Source organism: Oculina patagonica, chromosome 4, assembly GCF_052425735.1.
Source record: "Oculina patagonica isolate OP01 chromosome 4, crgOcupat, whole genome shotgun sequence".
Lineage (NCBI taxonomy): Eukaryota > Metazoa > Cnidaria > Anthozoa > Scleractinia > Oculinidae > Oculina > Oculina patagonica.
The window spans coordinates 51,408,131-51,435,246 of NC_135761.1; the positions used below are offsets into that span (position 1 = coordinate 51,408,131).

Below are 27,116 nucleotides of genomic sequence, written 5' to 3' on the forward strand. Positions count from 1 at the left end.
TACTTACATGTATTCAAGGTTGGGTAAATCAAACCATTCGTTTGGAATCCAGTCGATCTCATTGTCAATTAGAATTCTGCAGAGAATAAATAATCACAAGGTCATTTATACTCAGTCTGGTGCTTTGCCTTGTCGTGGCGGGGAAGCTTGCATGCCCTTGGGACCCCGAGAGTTGTGCCGGCAGGAGCCTTGCGCTCCTGGCAGGTTCAACCATGCCGGATTGGTCTGCAGGAGAGGGGTCAGACAAAACAAGCACCCTGGCCCTCCAGGTTGGAGGTTGGGCATGGGGCCAGCATCCCCACCCTGTAAAAACTCTGATTTGCTTCCAAAACATCAACTTATCTCTAAAGGCAACCAGTTCTGGGAGGGGAAAGGCCTCCTGGGGGAGGGATAGGATGCTATGTGGTGAAAGCCGCAAGCACACTGCAAGGCCAAGGCCCTATCTATTTCCTAGGATGATCCCTAAGATAGGAACTTGATACATAAGGACACTTTATTTCTAAAAAAATATATTTCCTGTACCATCACGAGGCAAGCTTTGATTGGAATCCTCAAGTCGAAAGAGAGGTCAATCATCCAACACCTGGAGATGTTCACTGGAAGCAGAGATCAAGTCCATGGGCAGAGTTGGTACCAGCTAAAGACGGATGGGCTGACACCGTGCCGTGGAGGTGAAGCTTGTGTGTCTCAATGACTCAGAGAGCTGTGCTGGCAGGGACTTTGGTCCCTGACAGGTCTAACCATGCCGAATTGGTCAAAGGGTAGAGGCCAGACAAGGAACAGGGGGGGGCCGATAACCCCCCTCCCCCCCCGGAAAACCTATCATATTACAGAAACCAAAACTAGAATGACTGCTGCGCCCCACTGGGAAGCAGGGGTCAAAGTTGAGAACACCTGATTGGAACGATGTGGGATACAAGGAATGACGCACAAATGGCTGATGGAATTGCTGTCCCCGAAAGTGTTTGTGAAGATCAGGCAGCAGAATGTAAGGACAATGTTTGAGACTGGTAAGTGTGCCCAGGTGATCAAGGAGATGCAGAGGTATGATATTAGTATTCTGGGATATGAAATTAATATATGAAATTCATATATTTGTACTGCGGATATACATTTTAAGCACATGAAAGATCATCGCAGTAATGTACTCAACTTAAGCAGTTAAGAAAAGCAAGCCTGAAGGTGACCAGCTCCCAGTAGGCTTGATAGCTCAGTTGGTTAGAGCGCTGCACTAGTATCGCAGAGGTCATGGGTTCGATTCCCGTTCAAGCCTGAATTTTTTTCAGGCTTGCTTTTCTCAACCGCTTAAGTTGAGTACATTACTGCGATGATCTTTCATTTGCTTAAAAAGTATTCTGGGAATTAGTGAAATGAGATGGTGTCAAAAATATGAACTGGTAATTGGTGGAACGCTGTTCCCCCATAAGGAGTGCCACAAGTGGACATGGAGGTCTCCTGATGGTGTATTGTAAACCAGATTGACCACCTAGCATTTAGCAAGAGATGTAGGAGTTCACTGCAGGACGTTCGCGTTATGCGTGGGGAAGACGTTGACGTCAGCAAGCTGAAAGATCTGGAGGTTAGATACGCATTCAATTAGGTTACCACTGTACAACAGGTTGAGGGTCTGCAGCAGTTGATGGAGGAGGAGGAACTGTCAGTTGGTGATGAATGGAGACAGATCAAACAAGGTTACGTGGAAACCTGTGAGCAGGTGCTGGGTAGGGCAAAGGCAAACAGGAAGGAGTGGATCAGCAAGGAAACTTGGGAAAAGATTGAGCAGCAAAAGGAGGCAAAAAACACAATGAACATTGCGAGAACGAGAAATCCTAAGAGAGATGCAAGTAGAAGGTACCAAGAGCTGAATTGGGAGGTGAAGAGGAAGGGACACATCAGAGGAGGTACACTAGGTTCTTCTAGACCTCTGCAACTGGATATGGAGTGAGGAGAAGATACCAAAGGAATGGAAGAAAGGTCTGCTAATCAAGGTGCCCCAAAAAAGGTGATCTGAGCTACTGTAAAATCTGGCTTGGCATCATGTTGCTGGACATGGCAAGTAAGGTGTTTTGCAGAGTGATGCTGGTGCGCTTCAAGATCGTGCTGGATGAAAAAATTGAGAGAGGAACAGGTGGGGTTCCAAGCTGGTTGAAGCGGTACAGATCAAATAGCAACACTGCAGATTATTGTGGAACAGAGCATCGAGTGGCAGCCCTCCTTGTGCATCAACTTTATAGATTTCGAAAAGGTCTTCGATAGTATCAGCAGAGAGGTTTTATGGAGGCTGTTGTGGCACTACGGGATGCCTGTCAAGATAGTCACCATCATTAGAGCTCTCTATGAGGGTTTTTCCGCACAGGTGGTACACAATGGGCAGAAGACTCAACCATTGCAAATGAGGACCGGGGTAAGACAAGGCTGCCTGCTATCTCCCTTGCTGTTTCTGGTCGCCCTGGATTGGGTGACAAGGAAAGCCTTTGGCAGGAATAGAGGTATTTAGTTGGCCTTTACGACATCATTAGAAGAGCTTGACTTTGCCGATTATCTACTTTCCCACAGAATACATGACATGAGGGATAAGACATAGGCTTTGGAGGTACAAGGTGCGAAGGTTGGCCTGAAGATCACTGCCACCAAGACAAAGCTGATGCATATTGGTACCAAACGTGGTGATGGTGTGTCAGTCACAGGGGAGCAGATCGAGGAAATGGACGAGTCCACATACCTCGGGAGCATTGTAAGTAAGAAGGGAGGCACTGATGAGGACATCCAGGCACAAATGGAGAAGGCAAGACAGGCATTTGTAATGCTTAGAGCGATCCACGGCACTAACAACAAGGCCAAGCTGAGAGTCTTTGGGTCAAATGTGAAGACAGTACTCTTGAATGGCTCTGAAACTTGGAGGCTGACCAAGCGTTGGAACAGAAGTTGCAAGTGTTCATCAATAAGAGCCTAAGGAACATCTTGCAGATTTGGTGGCCTAAAAGAATCAGTAACAAGGAGCTTTGGAGACAAACAGGGCAGCGACCGATAGAGGAAGAGATAAGACAAAAGAGCTTGAAGTTTGATGGGCCACATGCTGAGGAGACCAGATGGACATGTAGTCAAGAGGGCATTAGAGTGGAACCCATAGAGGAAGCGAAAGAGAGGAAGACTCCAGCACACCTGGAGACGCACAAAAATGGCAGAGTTGGACGGGAAGCATCTTTCGTGGAATGAGGCAAATGGCACTGCACAAAAAAGGGGAAGGTGGTGCACACTAGTTAAGGACCTATGTTCCACTTAGGAATAAAGAGGATTAAGTAAGTAAGTAAGTAAGAGAGGGATGTACAGGACAGGAGGTTATGGCGCGAGACTGTTGATGGCCTATCCGTGTATGTTTCCCGCCAAAAGTCTCTAAGTAAGCAACATTCCAAAATCTATGACGTCAGAGGATAACATTGCAATGTTGCCTGCAAATGTTGACTGACAAGCACCATTTTTTCTATGTCGTTGCCATGATTTACACTTTATGACTGATCCCACGGGAACCTGTTGATTTTGTGTCCCTCAAGTCGCAATGTTTCCCTCGGCTTTGCTTCCTGAAACATTGAGATTCTCAGGAAACAAAATTAAGTGTTACCCTCAGGGAACGGTCATTAAGTGTATAACATCCCCCTCTTTCAGCATTAAGCAATCGTCAATTTTATATTAACATTGACCATAAATTGACTAAAAGTACAAGAACTAAGAATTCTGACTCACATTTTAATCAAAGCTTTCGGCAAGTAAGTGAAGTTGTGGCTAAACAGCCGGATTTTGTTTCCATACAAGTCACTGAATGGGAGAAAAACAAGACAGAATAACAAAATGCTTAACATTTGATATGACATTTTATTCTATCTACATGTAATTAATGGAAATGCTCACAATCTGCCTACAAACTTTTTACTAACTAAAGTGACTTACAGTTCTTCCAATGCAGCATTCTTGGAAATATCTGGAAAGTCAGTGAGTTCATTTTTGGCCAAATTTCTGCAGTGCAAATGAATATAATTATGTTAATGAGCAATATAACTTTGTGGTTCCCTTTCATGAAGAAAGCAGAAATACTTTTTACTGACTTACATGTACATGTAAGATGTGCAGTGAAAAAAAGGATTAAATTGAAAATTATAGTGTACTGTAGGTACATGTATGGACAGATGGAATAACTGTTAAAGGTTGCATTGCAATTGAGAAGGATAACCCTAGCAGGGAAGGGGGTTACATTACAAGTACCTAGTGAGGGCTCTGAAAATGTCCATTAATGGATAGTTATTCAGGGAAGTAGGAAAGCTTTCTCTCTTCCCACAGGACATTTTTGGAGTTTGTAGGAATAGGGACACAGCAGCTTCAAATTTATTGTTTTCATTCACTGGAAAAGATAATTGAGCATGCCTCATTTTTATGGCCATTATTTTTGTACTTAATCTTAACATATGTATATGAGATACAACAGAAAAGTTATATTTCATAATTTACTTACAATGTCTTCAAACTTGTCAAGTTGTGGAAAGCTGTGGGACTGATATACTCCAAGCCAGAGTTGAAAATTTTTCTGCAAAAAAAATTTGAGACAATGGAAACATCAGACTCCAGATCCAAAGATGGCAATCCTCATGAATCACATTCTTTGTTACCTCACAACACCTCTCGCTCTCTCAATCAAGGTGTATATAATTATGTAAACTGTAAGGGGGCAAATTGATACACTAACTGAACAAAGTGTCATTAAAAATGGGTAATCAGCAATGAGGCATGCATGACTAGACAGGAAATAGCTACTAACAACAAACTTTTGTTGACAATCAATTTCTCAGTGCTAAACAAGAACTGTGTTAAATAACAGGCATAACCAACAAAAATGAACAAGAGTGTCAAAGTACAGGGGAACATGCTGCTGTTTATTTTAATGCAACATGTACTGTTCATTGAATTCTATTTGAGTTCATTCTTTTTCAAGTCCAAAATACTTTCCAACAGCTAACACTCCTATTCATCACTAGCTACACATGTATGTATGTACTCTGGATTTTAGTAAAAAAATGTGCAGTTTCCATAAAACCACTTAATGAAAGTTAACTATCTTAAAAACATCATTCAGTAAGAAAGTATTTGTGCCTTACTGTTACTTATTTTCGCGGGAACTAAATTTTCGCGAAAATGGAACAGGCATATGGATAGATAAGATAAGATAAGATAAGATAAAATTTTATTGAACACTCCTAAAGAGGTTTATTGAACACTCCTAAAGAGGTTTTGCATACTGTCTTGAACCGCAGGTTTAAGCACTGACCATGGTCACTGCAATGTGTACTTGGGTAGCAAGCTAAACTTTCACAGTGCCTGTCTCCACCTGAGTGTATAAATGGATACTGCAACCTGACAGAATGCTGGGGGGGGGGGACGTGGTATTGAACTGCATCCTACCTCTGGGGAGCAAGCAATACTCCTAGTTACTCCACAGGTGGCCCAAGCATGAAATTTGAATATATTAAAGTAAAATGGCGGCCTTTAAAAATATAAGAGTTTATATGGGTTTTAAATGGAAAAATTTTGAGCGATAAATAAAAGCGCAAATTCTAAATAAAGTTGACGGAACATGAAATAGTGTCGTTTGCTTTTGTTACAGCGTAATTTCAAGCCATTTAGAGCTAATTTACGTCGATTCACTGTAACATGTTTATCGTACATAATAATATGACAAGGTAGGAAACCTTGGTCGCCACTGGCGTGCGACATGTGTTCAAATTGGCTCGAATTTCGCACACAAAAAAGTTACCACTTATATTCTGACTTCAAATACTAATGATAGGATGATAAGCGAATGCGTTTCTAAAACGTACTTGCTCCTACCTCGTCATTCGCAGCAATTAGCCGCTTTTGAAATTCCAAAACCAGCTCAAAATCGCCGCCATATAGTCCGTGACTCCCACAACAGTAACGAAATGGCCCAAAATAGACTAGACTCCAGTCAAATTGATCTCAACGGAGAGGGGCACGGTTTTTCTGTTCGTGTATCAAGTTGTTTCCACTACCACACGGTGAGGACGACATTTGCGCCTCGTCGCAGCTTCCACGCGTGACAGCAATAAAGCCATGCCTTCGGAACGTGAAATCACGTATTTGGAGACAATGTTTTCAAATTACTTTCACGATGCCCGAAATACCACTTTAAATAATAATTGTGCAGCTTAATTCCTCGCCCCACGAAATTTCGAAATAGTTCCTTCACAAGAAAAGATCTTCCTGTCCCAGCTTGCCCGAAGTAAACGCATTATAGCGGACCACCACTTTGTAAATTCTGTTTATTTGTGCCAACAGAATTTGCAGAGTCAAAAGGAAATTTGCGAAGTGATCTTTTTGCAGCCTTTCACTGAGTAGAAAAAAAATATATATTTTCTTTAAAAAAAAATACCAGCAAAATGCGTAATAGTGCATATAGGATTTTTGTCATAGAGTAAATAAAAATTAAAGAGCGTTATTGAGCGCATCATAGCACAAGAGCTCACAAGGGTGCTAGTTCAGTGCATTCCAGACTGACTTGTTTTCTGCATAAATTGGCCATTTCTTATATAATTAGCGGTATTTATAATAACATGTCAGGCTTCAATTACACGTTCACAGTCTTGTAAACATTGTTAATTATTTTGAGACAAATAATGTCATTACTGAATGTAAAATTTTTTTCTAGGGCTAGTGGACAAAACGTTTATCATCGCAAAAAGTAAAGACTTGTATTTATTTTCATCAGATTTCGGTATTTATTCATTTTTTACTGTATAAAAAAACGTTTAAACTGCAGAACTTTGTGTTCACTAGGTTGTTGTTCACTTGTAAATGAAAGCAAAATTGCAAATAATCGTCGGCGAGCAAAACAAAAAAAGAAAAGAAATAATTATGGTCGTAGGCGCTGCAAATTGTCACACGTGGAAGCTGCGACGAGGCGCAAGTGTCGTCCTCACCGTGTGGTAGTGGAAACAACTTGATGCGCGAACAAAAGTAGCATGCCCCTCTCCGTTGGAGATCAATTTGACTGGAGTCCAGTCTATTTTGGGCCATTTCGTTACTGTCGTGGGAGTCACGGACTATATGGCGGCGATTTTGAGCTGGTTTTGGAATTTCAAAAGCGGCTAGTTGCTGAGAATGACGAGGTAGGAGCAAGCACAATTTAGAAACGCATTCGCTTATCATCCTATCATTAGTATTTGAAGTCAGAATATAAGTGGTAGCTTTTTTTGTGTGCGAAATTCGAGCCAATTTAAACACATGTCGCACGCCAGTAGCGACCAAGGTTTCTTACCTTGTCATATTATTATGTACGATAAACATGTTACAGTAAATTGACGTAAAATAGCTCTAAATGGCTTGAAATTACGCTGTAACAAAAGCAAACGACACTATTTCATGTTCCGTCAACTTTATTTAGAATTTGCGCTTTTATTTATCGCTCAAAATTTTTCCGTTTTAAACCGATATAAACTCTTATATTTTTAAAGGCCGCCATTTTACTTTAATATATTCAAATTTCATGCTTGGACCACCTGTGGTTACTCCATGCTGTGAAAATTTATCTTTTTGCTCAGACCATCGTGTCTTTGGCATTCAATCACAGATTATAGTGGAGCTCCAGTGTGCAGAACTCCAGAGTGCAAAGCATACCAGCAGGGCACCAATGGTAAGGAATTTAATAAACCATCAAGCCAAAAAAAATGGCTGTCAAGTAAGCATACAATAGCCTGACAGAACGACTGATCGTAAAGAATCCGGGGGAGGGTGAGGGGTGACACAGGGCAACTGCTGCCTTGGTTAATGTTAAGGTTTTCGAAATTGGTTATTGAACATCCATGGTATAGTCAATTGACAGCTGTCAAAACAAGGTCTCCACTGACCAGTATCACATGACCATTCGCGGGCGTAGAAGTTGACTGCTGACCACAGGTATATGGGGGTATTGGTTTTTCCATTGGATCACAGACTCAAGTCCTAATTTTATACTAAGCCTGAAAATTGTACCAACACACAGTGCTCGAAATAATGGTCAGTCAACCATTTGTCTTGCCGGTCATGTTGACCAGTCACATTCAATCGTATTGAAAATGAAATAAATTAAAATTTCCATGCTCTTCAGTTGTTATTAGTATGTAGCGAGTCCCTATGTAATGCGTAACTTTGATCTGAAATCCTAGGTGAAATGCGTACGATAATGATGATATACACATATTTGCATGTCAGTCTTACAAACAGTGTATTAATTAGCCCATTGTCATTTCGCTGCTGTAATTTATTTTGATTGTTGACAATGAGTGCTTTAAAGTGCTCTAAGCTTTATGCAACAACTTTTTGGAAATATATAACGCCAGTCTTGGTTCAGGGGCCCCTGTTTTAAGAGTTATTTATCTTATAAATTTGACCAGCCAAAAAACATGTGACCGAGTAAAATGTAACAGAGCTAAAATGAATTTGGCCAGTCCTCTTGTCCAGGGACTCTTTGCAAATTATTTCGAGCCCTGAACACATAAACTCAGATTTAAATTAAGGGCAAAGTACAGTACCGCTCAGAAATAAGCGTCCCAAAACATACAGCGAGAAACGCGTATGCTTTTGCGCATACTTGCATATGCGTATCTGCATATGTGCCTATGCGTATGTGCCAACCATTTAAATGACTCTTATTTAATAAAAACTGTTTTTATTAAGACTTGATAGGTTTTACAAATGAATAAACTTAGATCTCTATCACAAGGATCTCTATCAGGGCACTGTTTGTTTTAATATTTTATTTGCTATATACCTACAAATAAAATAGTAGTATCCATTTATACACCTGGGTAGAGAGAGGTACTATGAGATTTAAGTGTCATGCCCAAGAACACAACACAATAAGCCCTGTGAGCTCTCAAATTGTAATTTCTGTACATCTTTCGTCCAAGACCTATATCACATTATTTTACTTACATATCTGTAAACGTGATAACTGTGAGGTCCTCTGTGTTTAACTCCTTTATTACTCTGTTCCTTATGTTTCTGAAAAAAAAAAATGAGAACTGATAGTCACCATCTACTTTTACACCAGATAATGAAAAGGTGGCGATCAAATATTCCCACGCCGGTCGGAGCTATTGTTCTTGGTCTATTGTTTCGAGGTTGTTTGTTGACTTGGTCGTTCTTTGTTTCAATACCTCATTTACAATCCCCATGTGGGCCAGTTGAAAATTGTGCTACAATTATTTGCATTTCAGCACTGAAAAGTAGCACAGCATCACAAAATTCTGCGTTCTTATGACACACGACAATGACGAAGTTTTCAGATAAACACACTGCTTTTATATTTTTAGTTATGAGAATTGAACCCCTTTATAATAAGTGATTCCAAGGCATGGTAGTCGTGGTTGCTATAGCTTCCATTTCATCGGAAAAGATTGCCTGTTGCATCATCGTCCAAAAACCGCTGACTACATCGTGAATTGATCGCGTTGCAAGTTGTGAGAGCATCGCTACTCGGTCCCAGACCTCGTTTCTATCCCCCCCCCCCAACCTGGTACATGACATATATCATGCAATACATGTAGGCTGCGAAAATTTGTTCAAAATCTTGTAAAGTGCTGCATAATTACTGTTTAGCTATCTGCAAAATGTGTTTCGTTGACAATTTGTTGAATAATAAAACAATAATTTATCCTGCTCAATCTTGAGGAATATCATCTGATTCAACCCCACTCGGCCTACAGCCTCGTCGGCTAAGTATCAGGCGATATTCCACGCGAATTCCCAGGATAATTGTAAATATCCGAGGCTGCGAAGATTTGTCCCGCTGAGTGCTGAACAACAGAATCTGCAATGTTGGTCGACGAACACCGCCACTGAGGAAATCGCGAGCCAACCGGCCACGGCCCCGGCTAAAAATCAGGCGATATTCCACGCGAATTCCCAGGATAATTGTTAAATATCCGTAGGCTGCAAAGATTTGTCCTAAGTCTTGTAAAGTGCTGTATAACATTACAGTTTTTATATCTGCAAAATTTGTTTGGTTGACAATTTGTTGAATAATAAAACAATTATCCTGCTCAATCTTGAGGAATATGGTCTTATTTTAGCCAACTCGGCCTACGGCCTCATCGGCTAAAAATAAGGCGATATTCCACGCAGTTTCGCAGGATAATCGTTTAATGTTTGTGAATTGAGCTTCATGAAGCTGGAGTACAAAATGTACCGGTGTGTTGTTTTTATGCAAGTCAAATACACTGAACAATCAACAGTTAAAAAAAAGTTCTGAAGTAAATAAAAGTCACTGGCATTCACTTGAAATCATGTAGAAATACTTCTTTGTTATTATCTATTCAGGGCAACTACTAACTGCTGCGATGTAATATTTATTCTTTAATTAGCAGGTCATTGTGATATTACAAAGCAGACACTTGCATAGTAACAAAATTATTACTTGACGCACTTCAAGGACGCCCTTCGCGCTACCAAATAAACAAATGCAGCCATATACAGCTTAATATCGATTACGGAAAGAGCAATAAAATGCAAACTTAAAATAAAGTACTTACATTGATGAGGACCAGAACAAGTGGCTTTTTGGTTTTGGTCGCTACAAGAACATCCACCGCAAGACTGGCCACTTGAACTCAGAACTAGACCGATTCGTATTCTCGCCTTCCATCATTGTTATTATTCCAAAATCCAGGCCAGTCCGGATAGCCCAAGGTGTAACGCCTATTCCAATAATTATATCCTTGAAGGAAAGTTTGAGAACCGTGGTCCGGATCGTTCTGAGCGATTCGCGTAAACGACAAAAGCAAACAACAAACAAAAATTGCTCGCCAACACAGAAAGCCAAGGTGCCAAGACATTTTCCACTGCCCGAGTAAATTAAAAAGAAGTGATCCTGATTAAACGTAATGCGTTGAACTTCACCAAAGACTTTTTAACAGCAGGATTCTTCCGTTGCTAAAGAAAAAACCGCAATGTTTTTGCGAAGCACAGTGACTTTTGATTTCAGGTCATTTACGAGTTCCACTAGTTTCTTTTCCCGCCATTGATATCAGATCCATTCCATGAAGACAAGGCAAACTGCAACTGTCGCAGTATTAGATGTTTGTTCCTCAGAATATTGGCAGTTTAACACTCAACTAGGTTGTTTAAACTACAATATTTTCCGTCCTGTTTATAAATGTTCATAAATATTCAGCAAACATGCAAATTTCTGTGTGAAATGACATTCCGCTTTTTGGAATCCTCTTACATGACGTACTATATGCAAAGCAGCGCAAAGCCTGATGGTACTTTTGGGAAACATGGCGGACCGTGGTTTATTTCGGAAATGACCTCTTCGGAAAACACGTTGTAAATTATTCATTTTTCATCCGATTCCCCTGATATTCAGAAGTTTTATTGAATGGCCTTATCAAAATCTGTTTTTCGTGTTATTTGGCTATTTTTTCTCCGCTGGACGTCAGAGGCATAACATGTAACATTGAAGTAAAATTCTTGAGAATTTGAAACATTGATTGAAGAAAGGCTGAAAATACAAAGAACAGGTTGGATATTTTGCCCGTTTGCTGGAGGCATCGCACGGCTTGCAACAAAGCTCTGCTTTAAGGGACGGCTCGGTAAAAGCGTCAACAAGCCAACTTCGGCAGCTAGTGGTGTATGAAGCACAATAAGTGCATGCAGCCGGTAGGAGGAGGTGTGAAAATCATCCTTTCTACAATTGTTCACAAATCGTCTCGCATACAGTGTCGATAACGGATACATGTACATGTATTGAGAATGGAGGATCTATCTGGACATTCCGCATCTAATCCTGATGAATTTTTAAACAACGCTCCTGCCAGCACAATTCATTCCGCAGTATCAGTTGACGAGACCGAAACGCAAGGTGCTGCAGAATTAGGTGAGAGCTCGGGCGAAACCCTTGAAGGCGGCGGCAAAAAAGGGAGCGACGAAGTTAAATGTGCGGGTGCAAACTTGGGTGAACCAACTTCTTTACCTGTCGACGAAGCTAGTGATGATTTTAAATCAAGCGAACAAGTCGCAGCAGCAGTGCAAGGTAGTGAAATGAGCAATCAGGTTAGTGAACTTGTGAACGAAGCAACTCCAGAGAATCGAGAACAAGTCGAACAGTGAAGAAGACACGACACAAAGTCATTTGCAATTATCGGAAAATGGCGGCAGCAGTGTTGAGGTTTCCTCGACAACCGAGGTCTCAAAAGACAGTAGTGAACCCGAGGATAGAGATAGTCCAACTCGAATCGATATCACAGCAAATGCTGTAGACTCCACTTTAGAACAAGAAGAGCAAGGTTTCGAGACTGCAAGAAGAACCGGAAATGAAGACGAGACAGGAAATACAGAATCACGGACTGCTCAAGAACAACAGGCTCTAGAGTCGATTTATCACATCAAGTGGATAAAATGGAAAGGAATTGACACCCCGATCATCACACAGAATGAAAATGGTCCTTGCCCTTTGCTGGCAATTGTAAACGTTTTGCTGCTGCAGAGACGAATCAGTCTTCCATCTCAGCAAACTTTTATCACCTCAGGACAGCTTATGGAGTATATTGGAGACTGCATCCTAGAAGAAGCACCTAAGGTTTGTAAGTTACATCTGGCGAATATGTCTCTATTAATTTAATACAAAGCATTCCTGACCATTGATTTTCCAGTCCTACATTTACTCTTAGGTGGGACTGGAACCCCAGCGGAGGGGGACTCCCATATGAAAGTCTCGCTTAACTCTTAGGGGTGTAAATTTGGGATTTTTGGTCTCACTTAGGGTGTTCCAAGCAAAACGCCAATAATTTTAGCCGTCAAGGCCTCGTTATAATTAAGGGCTTCACGCAAAGAAATATACAGATATAAATTATATTTTTTATAGTATTTTGGTATCTTTTAGGGACACGCAAAGCTTCAGCCATGCCCATGGCCAGATTGGTCTCTTTTAGGGGTCCTTTTTTTAAAATTTCTGATGAGCATCCCTGCCCCTTTCATATGGGAGTCCCCTCCCGCCTCGGACTGGAACATGAGTGCATTTCTTGTAACATGTGCACCCTTTCCCCCTCCTGTGGAGAAACAGTGACTTCTTTAGGGTGGGGGGTGGGGGGGATTTTTAGATCTCCTAAGGGCTAAGATGAGGAATTATTCTTCTTTGGGGAATGGGTGAAAAGTATTGGAATTCTTTGGGGGCAAACACCTTTCAAATGGAATTCTTGAGGGGCAGCACACTGTACTGCTGTCATTTGAGATAATGCACTTCATGTATTTTCTGATTCAAAGAGAATACATAGAAACAGTGCTTTAACAACAAATTGCAAAAAAAAAATTGTATTGTCATTTCCTTGACAGAAGAATTTTGGGTACAATGTATGTGCCATTAATCCAAAGAAATAGTGAATTTCAGTTATAGATTAATTTAGTTCAAAAACGTTCTGCTTAGAAAATTATAGAATTACTGAAAATTACATAATACAAATCTTTGCACATTTCTCCTGTTTCCAGTCCTTCACTGGTAAAAAGAATGGATTAGAAATTCCTGGGGTTGGGGGGAAAGGGGTTAAAAGGCCAAAACACTTTAAAGGAAATGTATGAAGCTTAACTGGAATTTCCAGAGGGGTGGGGTTTCTTAGGAAAAATCCCTTCCCTGGGGAGGTACATGTATGGATAATTTATAGAACAACACAATAATTGTGTTACAGACATACCCAAAATCTCTAGGACATGTAGCTACATGCATACATAGTAAGAGCAGTTTTCAATTGAGTGTCGTTAAACCAAAACCAAAGTAATTACTCTGGCCAATCACAAAGGACACAGGCAATCCAGTGAACCAATCAAAACTCGAAGCAAATACATGTAGCTGGCACAAAGTGTGGGAAAACGTGCGCAAGCGAGTCACGATTGGTTTTACTTCTTATTGGCTGAGAAAGTGGTGCGAGATTTTTAAGCCAATCACTAAGCGTAGTAATGCAAAACCAAAGCAAAGTTATGCAATTTACTTTCGACACTCAAGTGAAAACTGCTCAAAAATTAATTTTGTACTGTATGTTGTTCTTCTATAGCGCTTGTCAGAGGGAGCCCAACTAAACTATGAACAAAACATGCATGATGCAATAGCAATTATGAACAAATTGCAAACAGGATTAGATGTTAATGTTAAATTCACAGGGTAAGTAGATATTTGAGTATAATATCTAGTATCAAGTATTAAGGAAGTAGAAAGTCTATTCAAATCCTAAACTCAGGATACAGTACATGTAGCTGAGATGTACAATGTGGTACTCTACTGATAGATAATGTGTCCAAATGCTGCATATTTGATGCAGCATTTAGACACACTATTAATCAATTAAGATGCAAATAGGAGTGTGGGCCTCATTTTAGTTAATGAACACACATATGACGTCATAGTGTAATTCACCTCTCTAATACAGACACTTCACTCCGTCCCCTCAGTGCGCATAAGAGAGGTTCGACTGATCGCCTTTTTATGTTTAGAATAATCAAACTCTGTCAAAGTTAATCAATCATTCATTTCTCATAACAGTAGTTGTCGGACTTGACAAATGAAAGACAGCTTCCCATGTATGTTTTTTTTTGGTATTTGATATTTTCTTGAGATAATTATCAGATTTTCATCACAGCTGACATTGTTGAATTTCAGGGTTGTACACTTTGAGTTCACCCCAGAGTGTATAGTTTTTGATCTTCTTGCTATTGGATTGTACCATGGCTGGCTTATTGATCCACAGAACTCTGAAACTGCATCTGCAGTTGGAGGACTCAGCTACAATCAGTTGGTGGAGAAGATAATTGCCAGCAAACAAGATGGTGCAGAGAGCCAGTTAGTTTCTGAAGGTAACTCAACTTGATATGTGGCTATAATCCATGTGATGTCAGACACAGTTCCTCCAAGTGTAGGGAGTGCTCCGATAGCAATGCATCGATCGCAAATTCAACGATCGATAACAATCATGGTAGTTTCATTAACTATCGAAAGTTACGATAGATTTTTCAAAAATAATGGTTATCCTGAAGTACTTTTTCCTTGGATGGGGTGAGGGGAAAATGCCTCCTCCTCCTTTTTCTCTGCCGTTGTTTCTCCGGCTTTCTGTTCATTGTTTCAGAATCCGTACTTATAACAAGCCATAAAAGCAAACTTCACGGACATCGCTCGTTTCTCCAGGGCCTTATCCACCTTAGAAATCCTGCTTCCCGTCCCCGTTCTTCCGCTTCGCACCCCTTTTCTCCCGGGCTCCCGCCCCCTGTCCCCCTCTCCACCTTAGAAGTGTCATCACAATGATCGTGACCTGCCAGATTTGAGCACGTTATGGTATTTTTATTTGTTTAAGGTTTGATTGGTGAAGCCTTCCTTGAGCAGACAGCTAGTCAGCTAACGTATCATGGTTTGTGTGAACTGAACTCACAACTGAAGGATGATCAACTCTGTGTGTTCTTTAGAAATAACCATTTCAGCACCTTTCACAAGCACAAGGTAAAGGATTCATTGTAATATAAAGTTTAGTAATAATTTATTATTGTCATGATCTTAGTGCTTTTCTTTTGTACTGCTGAAGAGTCAATTTTATCCTTCGCATAAGATGGGAATTGGATTTCTTGTTCAAATCAGATAATTAAGGAAACTTTTGTGAAAAATATTATATATATATATTTTACATTATTGTGTTGGTTCTCCATAAAATTTTAAGTGTAATATACCGCAAGTAGGAATTAGGGGTGGGACCAGGGTCTTGTCAGGCAGTTTGGAATTTTTTGGGTTGTGGTTGGTCTGTTTTGGCAGATTCTGAAGCTATCATCCCATTTGAAACACTTGGAACTTTGGCAGGTAAAAAAAGAAGTTAATTTTAGCTACCAAGTAGCTGAAAACCACAGCACAAATACAGTTGAATTCTGCTATTTCGAACTGTTTTTGTTTCCCCTGATGGTTCGAAATAGCAGAATTCAACTGTATTTGTGCTATAGTTTTCAGCTACTTGATAGCTAAAATTAACCAATAGTAAATGACTGAAAGGCAAGTCCAAGGAAAATGGGTTTTTCTTCAAAATAACAGTGGAATTTGAAATAACCGAGTTTGAATTAGTAGGGTTCAACTGTAGTTGTTATTTATCTCCATTTTTTTTAGGATGAGCTTTTCCTGCTGGTCACAGATCAGGGATTTCTCACTGAAGACCGTGTAATCTGGGAATCGTTAACAAATGTTGAAGGTGATGGGTTTTTTGTGGATGCTGAGTTTAGAAGTCTTCCTGTCGTGAGCAGTGCTCCGCAGCCAACACCTGTGCCACTAAGTCACCAACTTTCACAAGAAGATCAAGAGTAAGGGAAAAGTTTACATGTACTAATAACCTACATGTAATTAAATAAGTAAGTTATTAGTGAGGAGAAGGCAAAATTGCGATCTTCTGACCTGCATGCATGTATGGGTTGTCACAAAAGGCAAGGCAGTGAGGCATGCGATCCATTCTGGTTAGCCTAAATGGCACTCCGGTTAGCCTACTGTTAGCTTAGGTAGCTTGCGGTTAGCCTTTCTATTTGGAGTAGGGATTTCTACCTCGCATGCCTCACACATTATCACACATGTGTAAGCCTCTGCATGTATTGGTGGTCTTAAAAAAAATAAAAATGTTTTGCCCAATATATGAATCCAGCTGTATTTACAGTTAACTCCCACCTTGTGGACACCATCACAGATACCCTGTTACTACAGACAGGAGCTGAAGTCCCAGAGAACGAGAGTTACTGAAAATAACACCCACTATCATGGACGTTTTCTATAAATTATGGACACCGAATTGTGGTCTGAAATGATGTCTGTTATAGTGGGAGTTGACTGTATATTTACAGTTCGTCTTACCGTATTTTCTCGTTTAATCGCCGGGCCCTGAATAAACGCCGGCTCTCCAAGCTGTATTTGAAAATAAACCCCTTAATTATTCAAGGTTTAATATGCTTTGGAAATAATGTCTTCATATATGGCTGTCAAAAATAATGAATAAAAATCATTCCTTAGAAACATAGGGCTTGAATAAACTGCTGGAATCAAATAAACGCCGGCTCTATCGAGCCAAGTTTGAAATAAATGCCGGGGGACGTTTAATCAAGAAAATACGGTAATTTGAAATTAAGCAAACTAAGACAAGCCTTAGCCCCTACGTATCTAGCAGTATACCCAGAAAAATCTGATGAGGCAACCTGAAAGGCTTTGCTACCAGATATGATCCTGACCTTGAAAAATTAAATCTCCTTGTGTCTGTTCTTGCAGTTTCCTTGTTGCATTAAGCCTGGCAGAAGAGGAACCGGCTCCTCCCAGTGGGGCTCAGACAGACCCTGGAGGACCTACTCAACCCCAGCCCCTACCCAGCCAAGGACCTACCCAGCAGAGTGCCCAGTCAAATCAAGAATGGACTGAGTAAGTGAATAATAATTCTATTCTTTTATAAAAAACTGCGAGCGGACTCTCCAAAACGGCTTAAATCTCGGGACCGACGCGAAAGCTAGCAAGCATGATCATGAGTTGCAATGCCATGAAATCTCACTCACTGGCTTTTGAGCTGATTTCTGGCTTTTGTTTGACCCATGAAATTTAAAGAAAAGAGAGACTGCTCGCAGTCTACTATTATGACAATTGTAGCCCTCTCATCCTCTACAAGTGTATTTTTATCATTTTAATAATGATAAATTTAAAAATTCTCTTAGCAATGGTAAGACAGTTTCAAGCAGAATGGTGTTAAGCAGAAAAAAAATTATGAAACTTGGCTTTAATGTGCAATCATTATTTTCAGAACCAGCATTGGAAGAAATGTATGGTTTAGTATGGAGAATTTACAACATGTACATTGAATTTCGATTTATTAATCCTGAATTACGTGTTACAATCTTGGCAAAACGTCCTTGGGACACTTGACAAAACTAATGCCAACTAGTGACAAATTCTTTTGAAGTGTGAAATCATTATTCAATTTCCAGAAACTCCCTCCCCTTCCACCAAAGCAATGTTGGATATGGGCCAGGCTCATAGTGGGTTAACATCAACATTGTGTTGGGTTTCTCAGGGGGAGATGAAGACAGGGACCTTGTCGGAAGAAAGGAGAATTATCTCCTAGGAGTTCTTTGACTAGGATTAAAGGGGCTATTCCGCCCAATTCTAGGCCATCAGCACTTACGATCCGTCAAGGAACTGAAAACAAATAACGGCTTAAAACTGTAAAAATCAACTCGAAAAGAAATCCGAAAGGCCAAACAGGGGTTTGGTTGGGCAAAGTTCGAGAAGACTAAAACGGATTGCGTTCGGGCAACCTTCGTAAAACATAAGTTGACTTTATTTCCAGTTTATCCCAGTTTACTGAAAGGCCTTTAGCGAATGCGATAAATCATCCAATATTGCGTTGGCCGTGATTGGGCCAGGGGGAAGTGATTTTGTTCTGCCAAGGCCGTTTACAGGTCTTAGATTAAGGAAAATGAATCAAATAGCTCTATAATACTTTGACCCAGCCCCTTTATAGCCTTGTTATAAATAATAAACATAATAACTCTCATTTCCACAGCCTCCAGTTGGCCATGCAACTACAGGAGGAAGAACGAAGGCAACAACAACAGCAGCAACAACAAAGAGCACAATCAAGGCCTAAACAAGCACGCACATCTCCTTCAAGACCCAACATCCCTCCTCAGTCACAGCAACCTAGCAGTACCTCAAATCAACAGAGAGAAGAATCTAGTGTAAGGAAATTTGTGTATGAAGTGGTTGTATTTTCATTAGCTTCGAATGAGGTGCCAAGCATTAGTTTCCCGCAACGAAATAGATCGAAACACGTTTCCTCTTCGTTGCGGGACGGAATGAGAGACGGCTATGGAGACGCGAATGAGAGGCGGCTGTATTCGCAGGCTAAATTTTCGTTCGAAATACTCACGCTTTTACCGTGCGGTAAAACGCAGTTAATGGAGCATGACGACAGCTCAGTCGTAGCCTATTTTCAGTTCGTCACGCAATCTAGCATTATTTGCCTAGACAACAAACGATATATAGTTCAATATACAAGGCCTTGTTCTTAAATAAATGTTCCCTTATTTACGCAGTTTGGACAAACGCCTTTCATGTCTAATATTTGAGCTGTTATGTTATGTTTCTAGAAATATATCTTAGCTTAACTTGGATTGGTCTTTGCGTTTGTATGCTTTATTCATGGCGAGGAGCCCCCCACGATGTGTCAAGCTATTACAATAGTTTATAGTTCAATCTTACTTCTATTGGTCGAACTCCCTTATGGAGACACTGTCTTGCTATAAAAGCAGGCGGAACAATATGCCGGCAGGCCAGACTGGCGTTTTCGGTTTTTCAATTTTTTTTTCCTGTACGAGTGACCCAAAATCTATGAAAAACTTTCGGACACAGACAAGTACTGTATACAAACAAAATGTTTTAAGCAATGTTTACAGCCGTGCTATGTGATGTGACTTTTGTTGGCCGTTTGTATCTACTATACACTTCTAATAAAAATTTAATACTTGTAGAGAGGTTTTCTCTTGGGTGTCGAAACTCGAATTTTTCTCGCTTTTTTTTTTTTTTCCCCCCCCCCCCCCTTTTTCCCCCCCTTCTTCCCTTCCCTTTCTTTTTTTTTTTTTTTTTTTTTTTTTTTTTTTATTTTTTTTTTTTTTTTTTTTGGCCAGATAATTATTTTGTTTTTTTTTTTCCCCCCCCAAATAAAAAAATTATCTGTAAGTCACTTTAACATTGCTGTTTGTTTTTATTTATTTTTTTAGGACAAATGCGTTATCTTATAGATGGACATTCATTCCTTCGATGGCAACCAGAGGACGACTGCAAGTCAAGTTACGAGAAAAGTTATCAGATCTAAAAAAATTTAATATACTCCTTCACAAATGTGAAGTTAAATGAACGTATCAGAGGTTGTGTAAATCATCCTTGAGGGGACAGATACCGTGTCTAACATTTTTTTCACTTATTTCTTTATTTCATTAGCGATCGGTAATTACTAAATCAAAACCCAAATTAACCACACAGCCAATCACAGACTTGCCTACAAGTCGAACACGGGGTCTACTACCACCAAACCGGAAATGAGAAGCGAGCGACTTTGAGACAGTCTAAGCCAATCACTATTCACTATATACATAATGAACCAATTAGAAATCACTGTACAAAAAGGCAAATCGATAAAAAGCGCGGGAAAGTTGTTGGCGTGTGCTTGGCTGCGTGCTTATTGATTGGAACAAATTTGCATGTGCACTCAATAAAACAACAACAACAATCTTTAATGTATTCTTGCACTTACTTGAATATTTATTCAGAGAGGAAAATTACATAAAGTAAGAGAACTGGCTGCCTGGAATAACCATAGGGGCTAGTGGAGCCAGGCAGCCAGTTGACATAATAGTTAATGAAAACAAATTACAGGTCGGCAAGAGAACAGATTCACACATAAACAGAAACAAAGAAAAAGAAAAAACAATAAGGGAAGTCTATAAAGTTGTTATTGCATATAAATATAAAAATACTAAAAAAAAAGAAAAGCACACAGATGGCTATGACAACTAATAACACATTAATGGTTATAAACACGCATTTAATTCAGTAGAGCGGTTTTACTTGACGTGAACACCAAAAATCTGACTGCGAGATTTTCCGTTTATGTTGGAAATTGGTTTAAATTTGTGTCTGGTTTTCGTTCGTAAATTGTGCTTCTCTTCCCAGTACGTAGTGATCAAAATACCTTATCACACGTACGCCTAGTACTAGACTGTTTTTGTACGTACCACATGGCCATTGTTTTACGTATCACATAGCCTGTGCACCGAACGAATGAACTGACTTTTCCACAAGCGCTTCGATTTTCGCTCGTACAAAAAGCGGGAACGCAGGCTACGCATTACGTTAAAAACGTGACCATGAATTGACAGAACATTTTTTAAAAAAGGATAGCCGAGGGATGATTATATTTATATTTGCCACTTGATAAGTGGTGTGAGATTTGTAGGTCTTTAATTTCATTGCATTTCTTGAATGCAAAAAAAATAACTGTAACATGTGAACTAGCAAACCACAAATACGTGAATATCTCTTGACATCAGCGTTTCAATTATAGACTCATTTTGCTAGGCTTTATGAAAATTAAATGGCAAAAAAAAAATACCCCACCGCGTTCTTTCATAGAGAGAGATCAGTTTTGACATGAGTTATGCCCAGTAAGTGTTTTATATAATTTTTTGTTTTGAATTTTTTTTTTTGAGATATGGTTATAAGGCAATGGTATTGCCTAGGAATAAAACAAAAAACAAACTTGTATTTCAACGTGTGGTAATCCTGTTTCTTAAGTATATAGCGGTTTCTGACATGTCCCATGAAAACCAAAGCTGGCCAATCACAACCATGCAATTAACCAAAGCAAACAGCTTTTCATTTCCAGAGCCTATTGGTCGTGCCAAGAGTTACGTAAGAGTGGCACGTTGCTTGAGGTGATTTTTTTTTCTGTTTACGAGTTGTACGGGAACGACTGCGCGAGAATAACCTACTAGCCTGCGAATACAGCCGCCTCTCATTCGCTCCTGCTACTATGTTCTGTATGTTTCGCACGTAGTAGCGGGAGCGAATGAGGCGGCTGTATTCGCAGTCTAATAACCTGTACACACGAGCTTAAAGCAATTGACGAACCCGTTTAACAAAAGAAGCCGAAACTACAATCTTACTTTTCCTACTAAGAAAATGATGCAAATAAACAAACTCACAAAATCGCGCCACAATGCTCCACAACGCCCTTATATTAAAGAATCGTCACGCCTTCCCATTCTCTCGAAAGTGGGAAGAGCTAAAGTTCTTAATCCCTACTGTAGTTACGAGGTCAATGTCAAAATTCCTTTTACCGATTACTGTTCACTTCCTATAAATGACGTAAGGAGAACTCGGCTTTCGATCGGATAATCTAGTTGTTCATTCTCATGAGCTGCCTACTCCAATTTGCAAAGATAAGGAAACAAATGGGAAAAGTTAACGTGCAAGGAGTCTCCCGGTTTCTTCCCTCTAGAGCATCTCTATATTTTATTCCTGTGCCCGCCTACCAGGCACTTGAGTAAAATAGGTCGCCTCGACGCTAGATAGACGTCGAGTCGCGATGGAAGGGAGGGGAGGGAATGACGTACTGGGGACTCCTCGCACGTCTCCTCTCCAGACACAGCCGTGGATTCTAAGGCTACTGTGCGTGTCTCGATTGAGTTGGCTGACTGTTGGGTCGTCCTACTTGGCTTCTTGAATTTCTTCTTCGTCGGCTGCAATATTATCGTGAAAAATGCCGTCTTCGCGAGATAAAGTTGCATCGGCCATCTCACACGCATCCTTGATCAATTCAGCATCTGAAAACAATGAATCTGCATTTGCATCACGGAAAGACTTTTTCCTGGAAATCACTGAAGAACTCTTCCGCCTTTTGGTTTGCGGGAAACAGCTCTGGAGACTCATTCCCACCATGAAACCAGCGCGAACAACCTGAGACAAAACGGCAAAAATGACGGCGATAATTAACGCCAGCGGTAGCAGCAGTAGTAGACTTACTTGAATCCAACCCAATGCTTCGACGTAGGTTTTGATTGGCCCCCAGAAGCGCACCCCAGCTGTGACGAAGGTAGCATGAACAGTGTTGAACAGGCCAAACATAATGATTGCCACCAATGACACAGTTTCCATTTTGTTCACAGTGTTATTTTTATAAGGATTCCATAGAATGTGATGAACGGCAATCAGGACACACACCATTGTCGACAGCAAAAGGCGAAGGCTTGCCTCGTTAATGAAAGCGAACAGAATAATGAGGATCAGGCGACGTCCGATCAAAACGCTCTCCCAGTAAAGCGTGCCTTTCTGTTCCGCATCTGGCGCTCGAAAAGGCCCGTAAAGAACGCGCATAATGGCAACGCGCTCTTCAGTCTGTTGCAGTCTTTCGTGGTAACGGCAGGCGCGCTTATTCCTCCGAAATGCCCAGTACAGCAAAAAGGGGAGAGGGACTACACAAGCTATAAGAAATTCTCGGGCTGTTATGCGTCTTTCGTTCAGCCAACTTGCTCCCCAAAAGAGAAGGCCAACAAACGGTATGACGTAAATGATGACGCAGCCGAGTAAAATGCATTGCCACCACGTGATAAACTCAATGTTGCCGTCAAAGTACAAGTGAAACTCATCTCCAGGCCTCACGCGCTGCAATGTTAGAAGCTTGAACGCGCTGGTTGCTAAGGACGTGTATCCAAGGAGAACAACTTCTGTTGCCGCGGATAGGTGTGGTGCTAGAGAGGGATGTGGAGAGTTACGCGCTTTAGCCCAGAATTGTCGAGCGCCGTAGATCAGGAAAACGCAAAACACCACGGAAAACACTTCAAATGTTGCGAAAAGCTCTTTGGTAACGACCGTTAAACCGGGAAATGGGCAGCCCAGTCCGCTTAACGATGAGTGAAAACGAAAGTTGAAAATACCTGTCAGTAAGGGTATGAAGAAATGGGCTTGTATTGTCTGGCCGGTCGTGCTGGTAACTAGAAGACCAACGGCTTGATAAAAGTAAAATATCACATCCAGGTACCCTGAATCGCCTGACGTGGTATTACCACTGTCTTTTTGTCTATCTTCTGAGCTTTCTTTGTTTGACTTTTCTTCTTCGCTTGTAGACTTCCTAAACCAAAAGATATGTTCCAACAAGAAGGGAAAGATCGGAGGCTTGGTTACAAAGAAAATGGCGACGGCCAGAGAGTAAATGATTACCGCTGGCCAAAGCCACACGTCATTGCAGTCTTTGTTGCGCCTGCATGTAGTGGAAAACAAAGTCTCGCTATATCCCTCTGCGCATGCTCCGCAAAGAACACCAGAGCGGTTTCCATGGCAACCATCGAAAACTGAGGAGGCCGGATCTTCGGGCGTTTCACAGTAGTCGAGAGGACAATTGTAGAATTGCAGCGTTGGAGGGTTTTGCTTTACCACAGAGCCCCAAAAATGATCAACATTTACAATGTTATCAGAGCAGTTCCCTCCGAAGGGGCACGGGAGGCATTTGAAATCTTCGCGCACTCGAGTTCCGTTGGCTTGTCCGCGCTGTAAGCTGTAAAACCCGCGTGGGCATCGTTCACAATATATGCTGTACACTTTGATATCCAGGGCACAGCTTCTGTTCACGAATTCCGATGTTGTCGCAATTTCGTGAGAATAGTTATCTATCCATAGTTTATTTCCAACCGGACACAGAATTAAAGAACTGTTGTGAATATTCACGTTGCCTCCGTCCACGATTTCAACAAGTATCTGATCGCGATCGCCAAGATGAATGGAATCCATGATCGTGTCTTTAATAGTTAACGGTCCTGAACTGCCGCTATACAAGAATAGAGAACTTTTGTCACTATCACGAGGAGGCCTTTTTGCTTGGAAAAAGGTGCAGTTATAGATTTCCACGGCACCAGAGCCTGCGCCTATGGTTAAGTGACCCGCTCGAAAAACTGCAAAGTTATCAACAAAAGAACAGTTCTGAAATATCGTCAGGCCGTTGAACAACAAAACCGCTCCTGAGTACTGCCCGCTGTTTTGTTCAAAGACAGTATTTCTTAACAGGACTTTATTTGTGTACTTGTAAACCGAATACGCATCAACACTGGTGTTGAATAAGTCAGATTTGCAACCCTTTGACGTCATCAAGTCCGCGTCATTATCGACGATGATGGCGCCAACTCCTTTTTTATCATTGGTGTTGTGTTTGAAGGTTGAATTATTAATTTCTACGTTGTTATGTCCTCGTCCAGATAGCGAGATGTACACAACGGAAGCCTTTCGTTGAATTGAATTTGGTATGGTGTTTTTTCGTACAGTTATGTTTTCTATCACGGCTACAGACCATGAGTCTAACTCTAAAACCAAGGAGCATGTATGAGTATTTTGAGAAAATAGTGTATTAGTAAGGCGCAGAGAAGCTTTCTTCATCTGGCTAACCTTTAGACCACCCCAGTTGTTGACAAATGCACAATTGTCCACCGTAATGCTTGCGTTGGGTGAAGGGTAAATCGCTGCGGCCATTCCTGCATTGTTATAGAGGCGAGTGTTAGTCAAGGAGACAAAGTACCCTTCTTTAACCCAGATTCTAGCGTTTCCTGTGAAAACGCTGTTGATTATCGTCAAATTGGCCATCGAGTGAAACTTCAGAATTCCGTCGCTCGTGTCAGCTATTGACGCTTCAATTTTCGCCTCGGAGATGTTCATGAACACGCTGTTCTGTATGGTAGCGGAACCGTAATAAAATGACATCGGAGTCGAGTAAAACATCAAGTCATAAAAAATCACATCAACGTGCCTTCCAACGAAGAAAATACCACCCGGGCAGAACAAGTGCGCGGGACCATTTCGACCAATGAGAGATAGGCTCCTGTTCAGATTCAAACGAGTGCCCGGATATTGTGACGTCATAGACGTGCATGCGTATGGGTTTTGCTTGGTGTCTGTTCCATCGAGGTAGATCTTGTCGCCCCAGGCTATCAGAGGAAACACATCGGCCAAGGATTTGCAGGAGTGCTGGGGAGAATTACACTTGGTAGTTTTGGTTCCCGATGCTTGGGAAACATACCAGTCGTTTGTTGCGTGAGAAAATGCTAAAAAATAAAATAGAAAAGTGTTATAGCGGACAAGCGGCTCGAACGTACTAGAAAACAGTTAGAAACAGGTTTTGAAAACAATCGCACTTACAGGGACGGCGGAGCCGGGGGGGGGGGGGCTGGGGGGGCTTTAGCCTTCCAGAATTTCCGAAAAAATAAAGACTTACTAAGAGAAGAGTCTTTTCAGCCCCCCCCCCCCCCCACTTTAAGTCACTAGTCAGCCCCCCACTTGGAAAATTGCTCCGCCGTCCCTGACTTAAGACTCACACCATCAAAATAATGCTTACAACTTACGTAAGACCAAAACGAAATCTGCTACATACATGAAGGCAAAGTAGGTGCCGTAGCGATTTTCATAGGCTGACGTTTCGAGCTCTCCGTTTGCTCTGATAAAGGGCTAACGCTAGATTCGCCCAGGGTATGCACCAGCTTTCCAATTTGTTACGGTGGATCAATATACCTTTGTAGCAGTTTCTTTAGAGACTAATAATTTTGCTTCATGCATAGTCAAAATCAAAATACACCCTTCTTCTAACTTGCCTCGCATATCTTACAGCATTACAAGAGAGAATTTCGTATTAAATAAAATCAGACTTCTCCCGCCCGGCGCTCTTATTCACGTGACCTCTTAATTTAAAGTAGAGAGAAATTAGAAATTTATCACTACTAAATGAAGCGTCCAGAACGCCCCTCCCCACTCCCCTGTTCGGCAGCATATGACGTGACATAAATATTGTTATTTTTTGAAAAACAATCCCATTCATATCTCATAGTGGTGATTCACTCTGTAAAATAAGTCGCACTCTACTTTGTTGGAGAAAAAAATTCCACTTCTTTAAAATTGTTCAAGAAATAAAATGATAGGTTTAATGTTCATTCTCGAAGCAATCTTTTATAAATGCACAATTCGCTTGACGAAGCTTTGTAAGACATGGATTAGTCGGACAAGTCGCATCATGCCTTTGCCAGGCGGATCTACAAAAACGAACATGAAATAAAATGAGATAATTGATTTAAATCGAAATAATTCATTTGCTTTTGGAGTATAAAACTCATACAATTAGTCTAAGCATTCTAGTTGCAAATTGCTATAGATATATGGGTCATATGAAGTCCTCGTCAAGACGAGTATACGAGTAACAACTTTACTTTCGCTTGAGTTACAACAGTAAATCTTAAACGTAGTTATTGATTTACTGTTATTTAATGAACAAAATAACATTTCCTTGTACAAACTTACTGTTTACTGCCGTCACGATAAGGAGAGAAGAGGTTATTACTTGAACAAACAGCATTTTCAGTCTGTGCATCCGCCTTCCACAACAACTGAAGTCACGCGACTAAACATGATCGGGACCAGCCTCGTCCCCAGTCGTCCCCGGCGAATTTGGATGTGACGTCACCCGCCAAGCTTGTCGGGAAAGTTCGCCTAGGACTATCGCGCT

General features: G+C 40.9%; 2 protein-coding genes, 1 non-coding gene and 1 pseudogene across 5 annotated transcripts in view; 2 read left to right on the plus strand and 2 right to left on the minus strand.

Annotated features, from left to right (window-relative positions):
* Nucleotides 1-9,039, minus strand: part of LOC144650486 (uncharacterized) — a 142,405-nt gene extending 133,366 nt beyond the window's left edge. The window contains exons 1-5 of one of the 2 annotated variants that reach the window (XM_078510167.1): nucleotides 8,977-9,039; nucleotides 4,505-4,576; nucleotides 3,946-4,011; nucleotides 3,742-3,813; nucleotides 8-76 (exon numbers count right to left, since the gene is read on the minus strand). The gene's annotated coding sequence lies outside the window, so the exon portion shown is untranslated. Of the gene's footprint in view, nucleotides 1-7; nucleotides 77-3,741; nucleotides 3,814-3,945; nucleotides 4,012-4,504; nucleotides 4,577-8,976 lie in introns of those variants that run through there. The other variant, XR_013570125.1, reaches the window with a different exon arrangement.
* Nucleotides 1,200-1,273, plus strand: Trnat-agu (transfer RNA threonine (anticodon AGU)). Its single transcript has one exon. It is a non-coding gene; the product is annotated as a tRNA-Thr (tRNA).
* A 2,258-nt stretch (nucleotides 9,040-11,297) lies between the features above and the next one.
* LOC144650496 (uncharacterized) lies at nucleotides 11,298-21,254 on the plus strand (annotated as a pseudogene). The gene is made up of 8 exons (XR_013570126.1): nucleotides 11,298-12,622; nucleotides 14,088-14,194; nucleotides 14,690-14,883; nucleotides 15,378-15,520; nucleotides 16,169-16,359; nucleotides 17,306-17,452; nucleotides 18,588-18,762; nucleotides 19,804-21,254. The product of XR_013570126.1 is annotated as an uncharacterized LOC144650496 (transcript).
* A 53-nt stretch (nucleotides 21,255-21,307) lies between these two features.
* Nucleotides 21,308-27,116, minus strand: part of LOC144650489 (uncharacterized) — a 40,022-nt gene continuing 34,213 nt past the window's right edge. Inside the window, exon 2 of the mRNA XM_078510170.1 lies at nucleotides 21,308-25,668. Coding sequence (XP_078366296.1) covers nucleotides 22,292-25,668 — 3,377 coding nt within the window. The 3' untranslated portion in view covers nucleotides 21,308-22,291. The remainder of the gene's footprint in view (nucleotides 25,669-27,116) is intronic.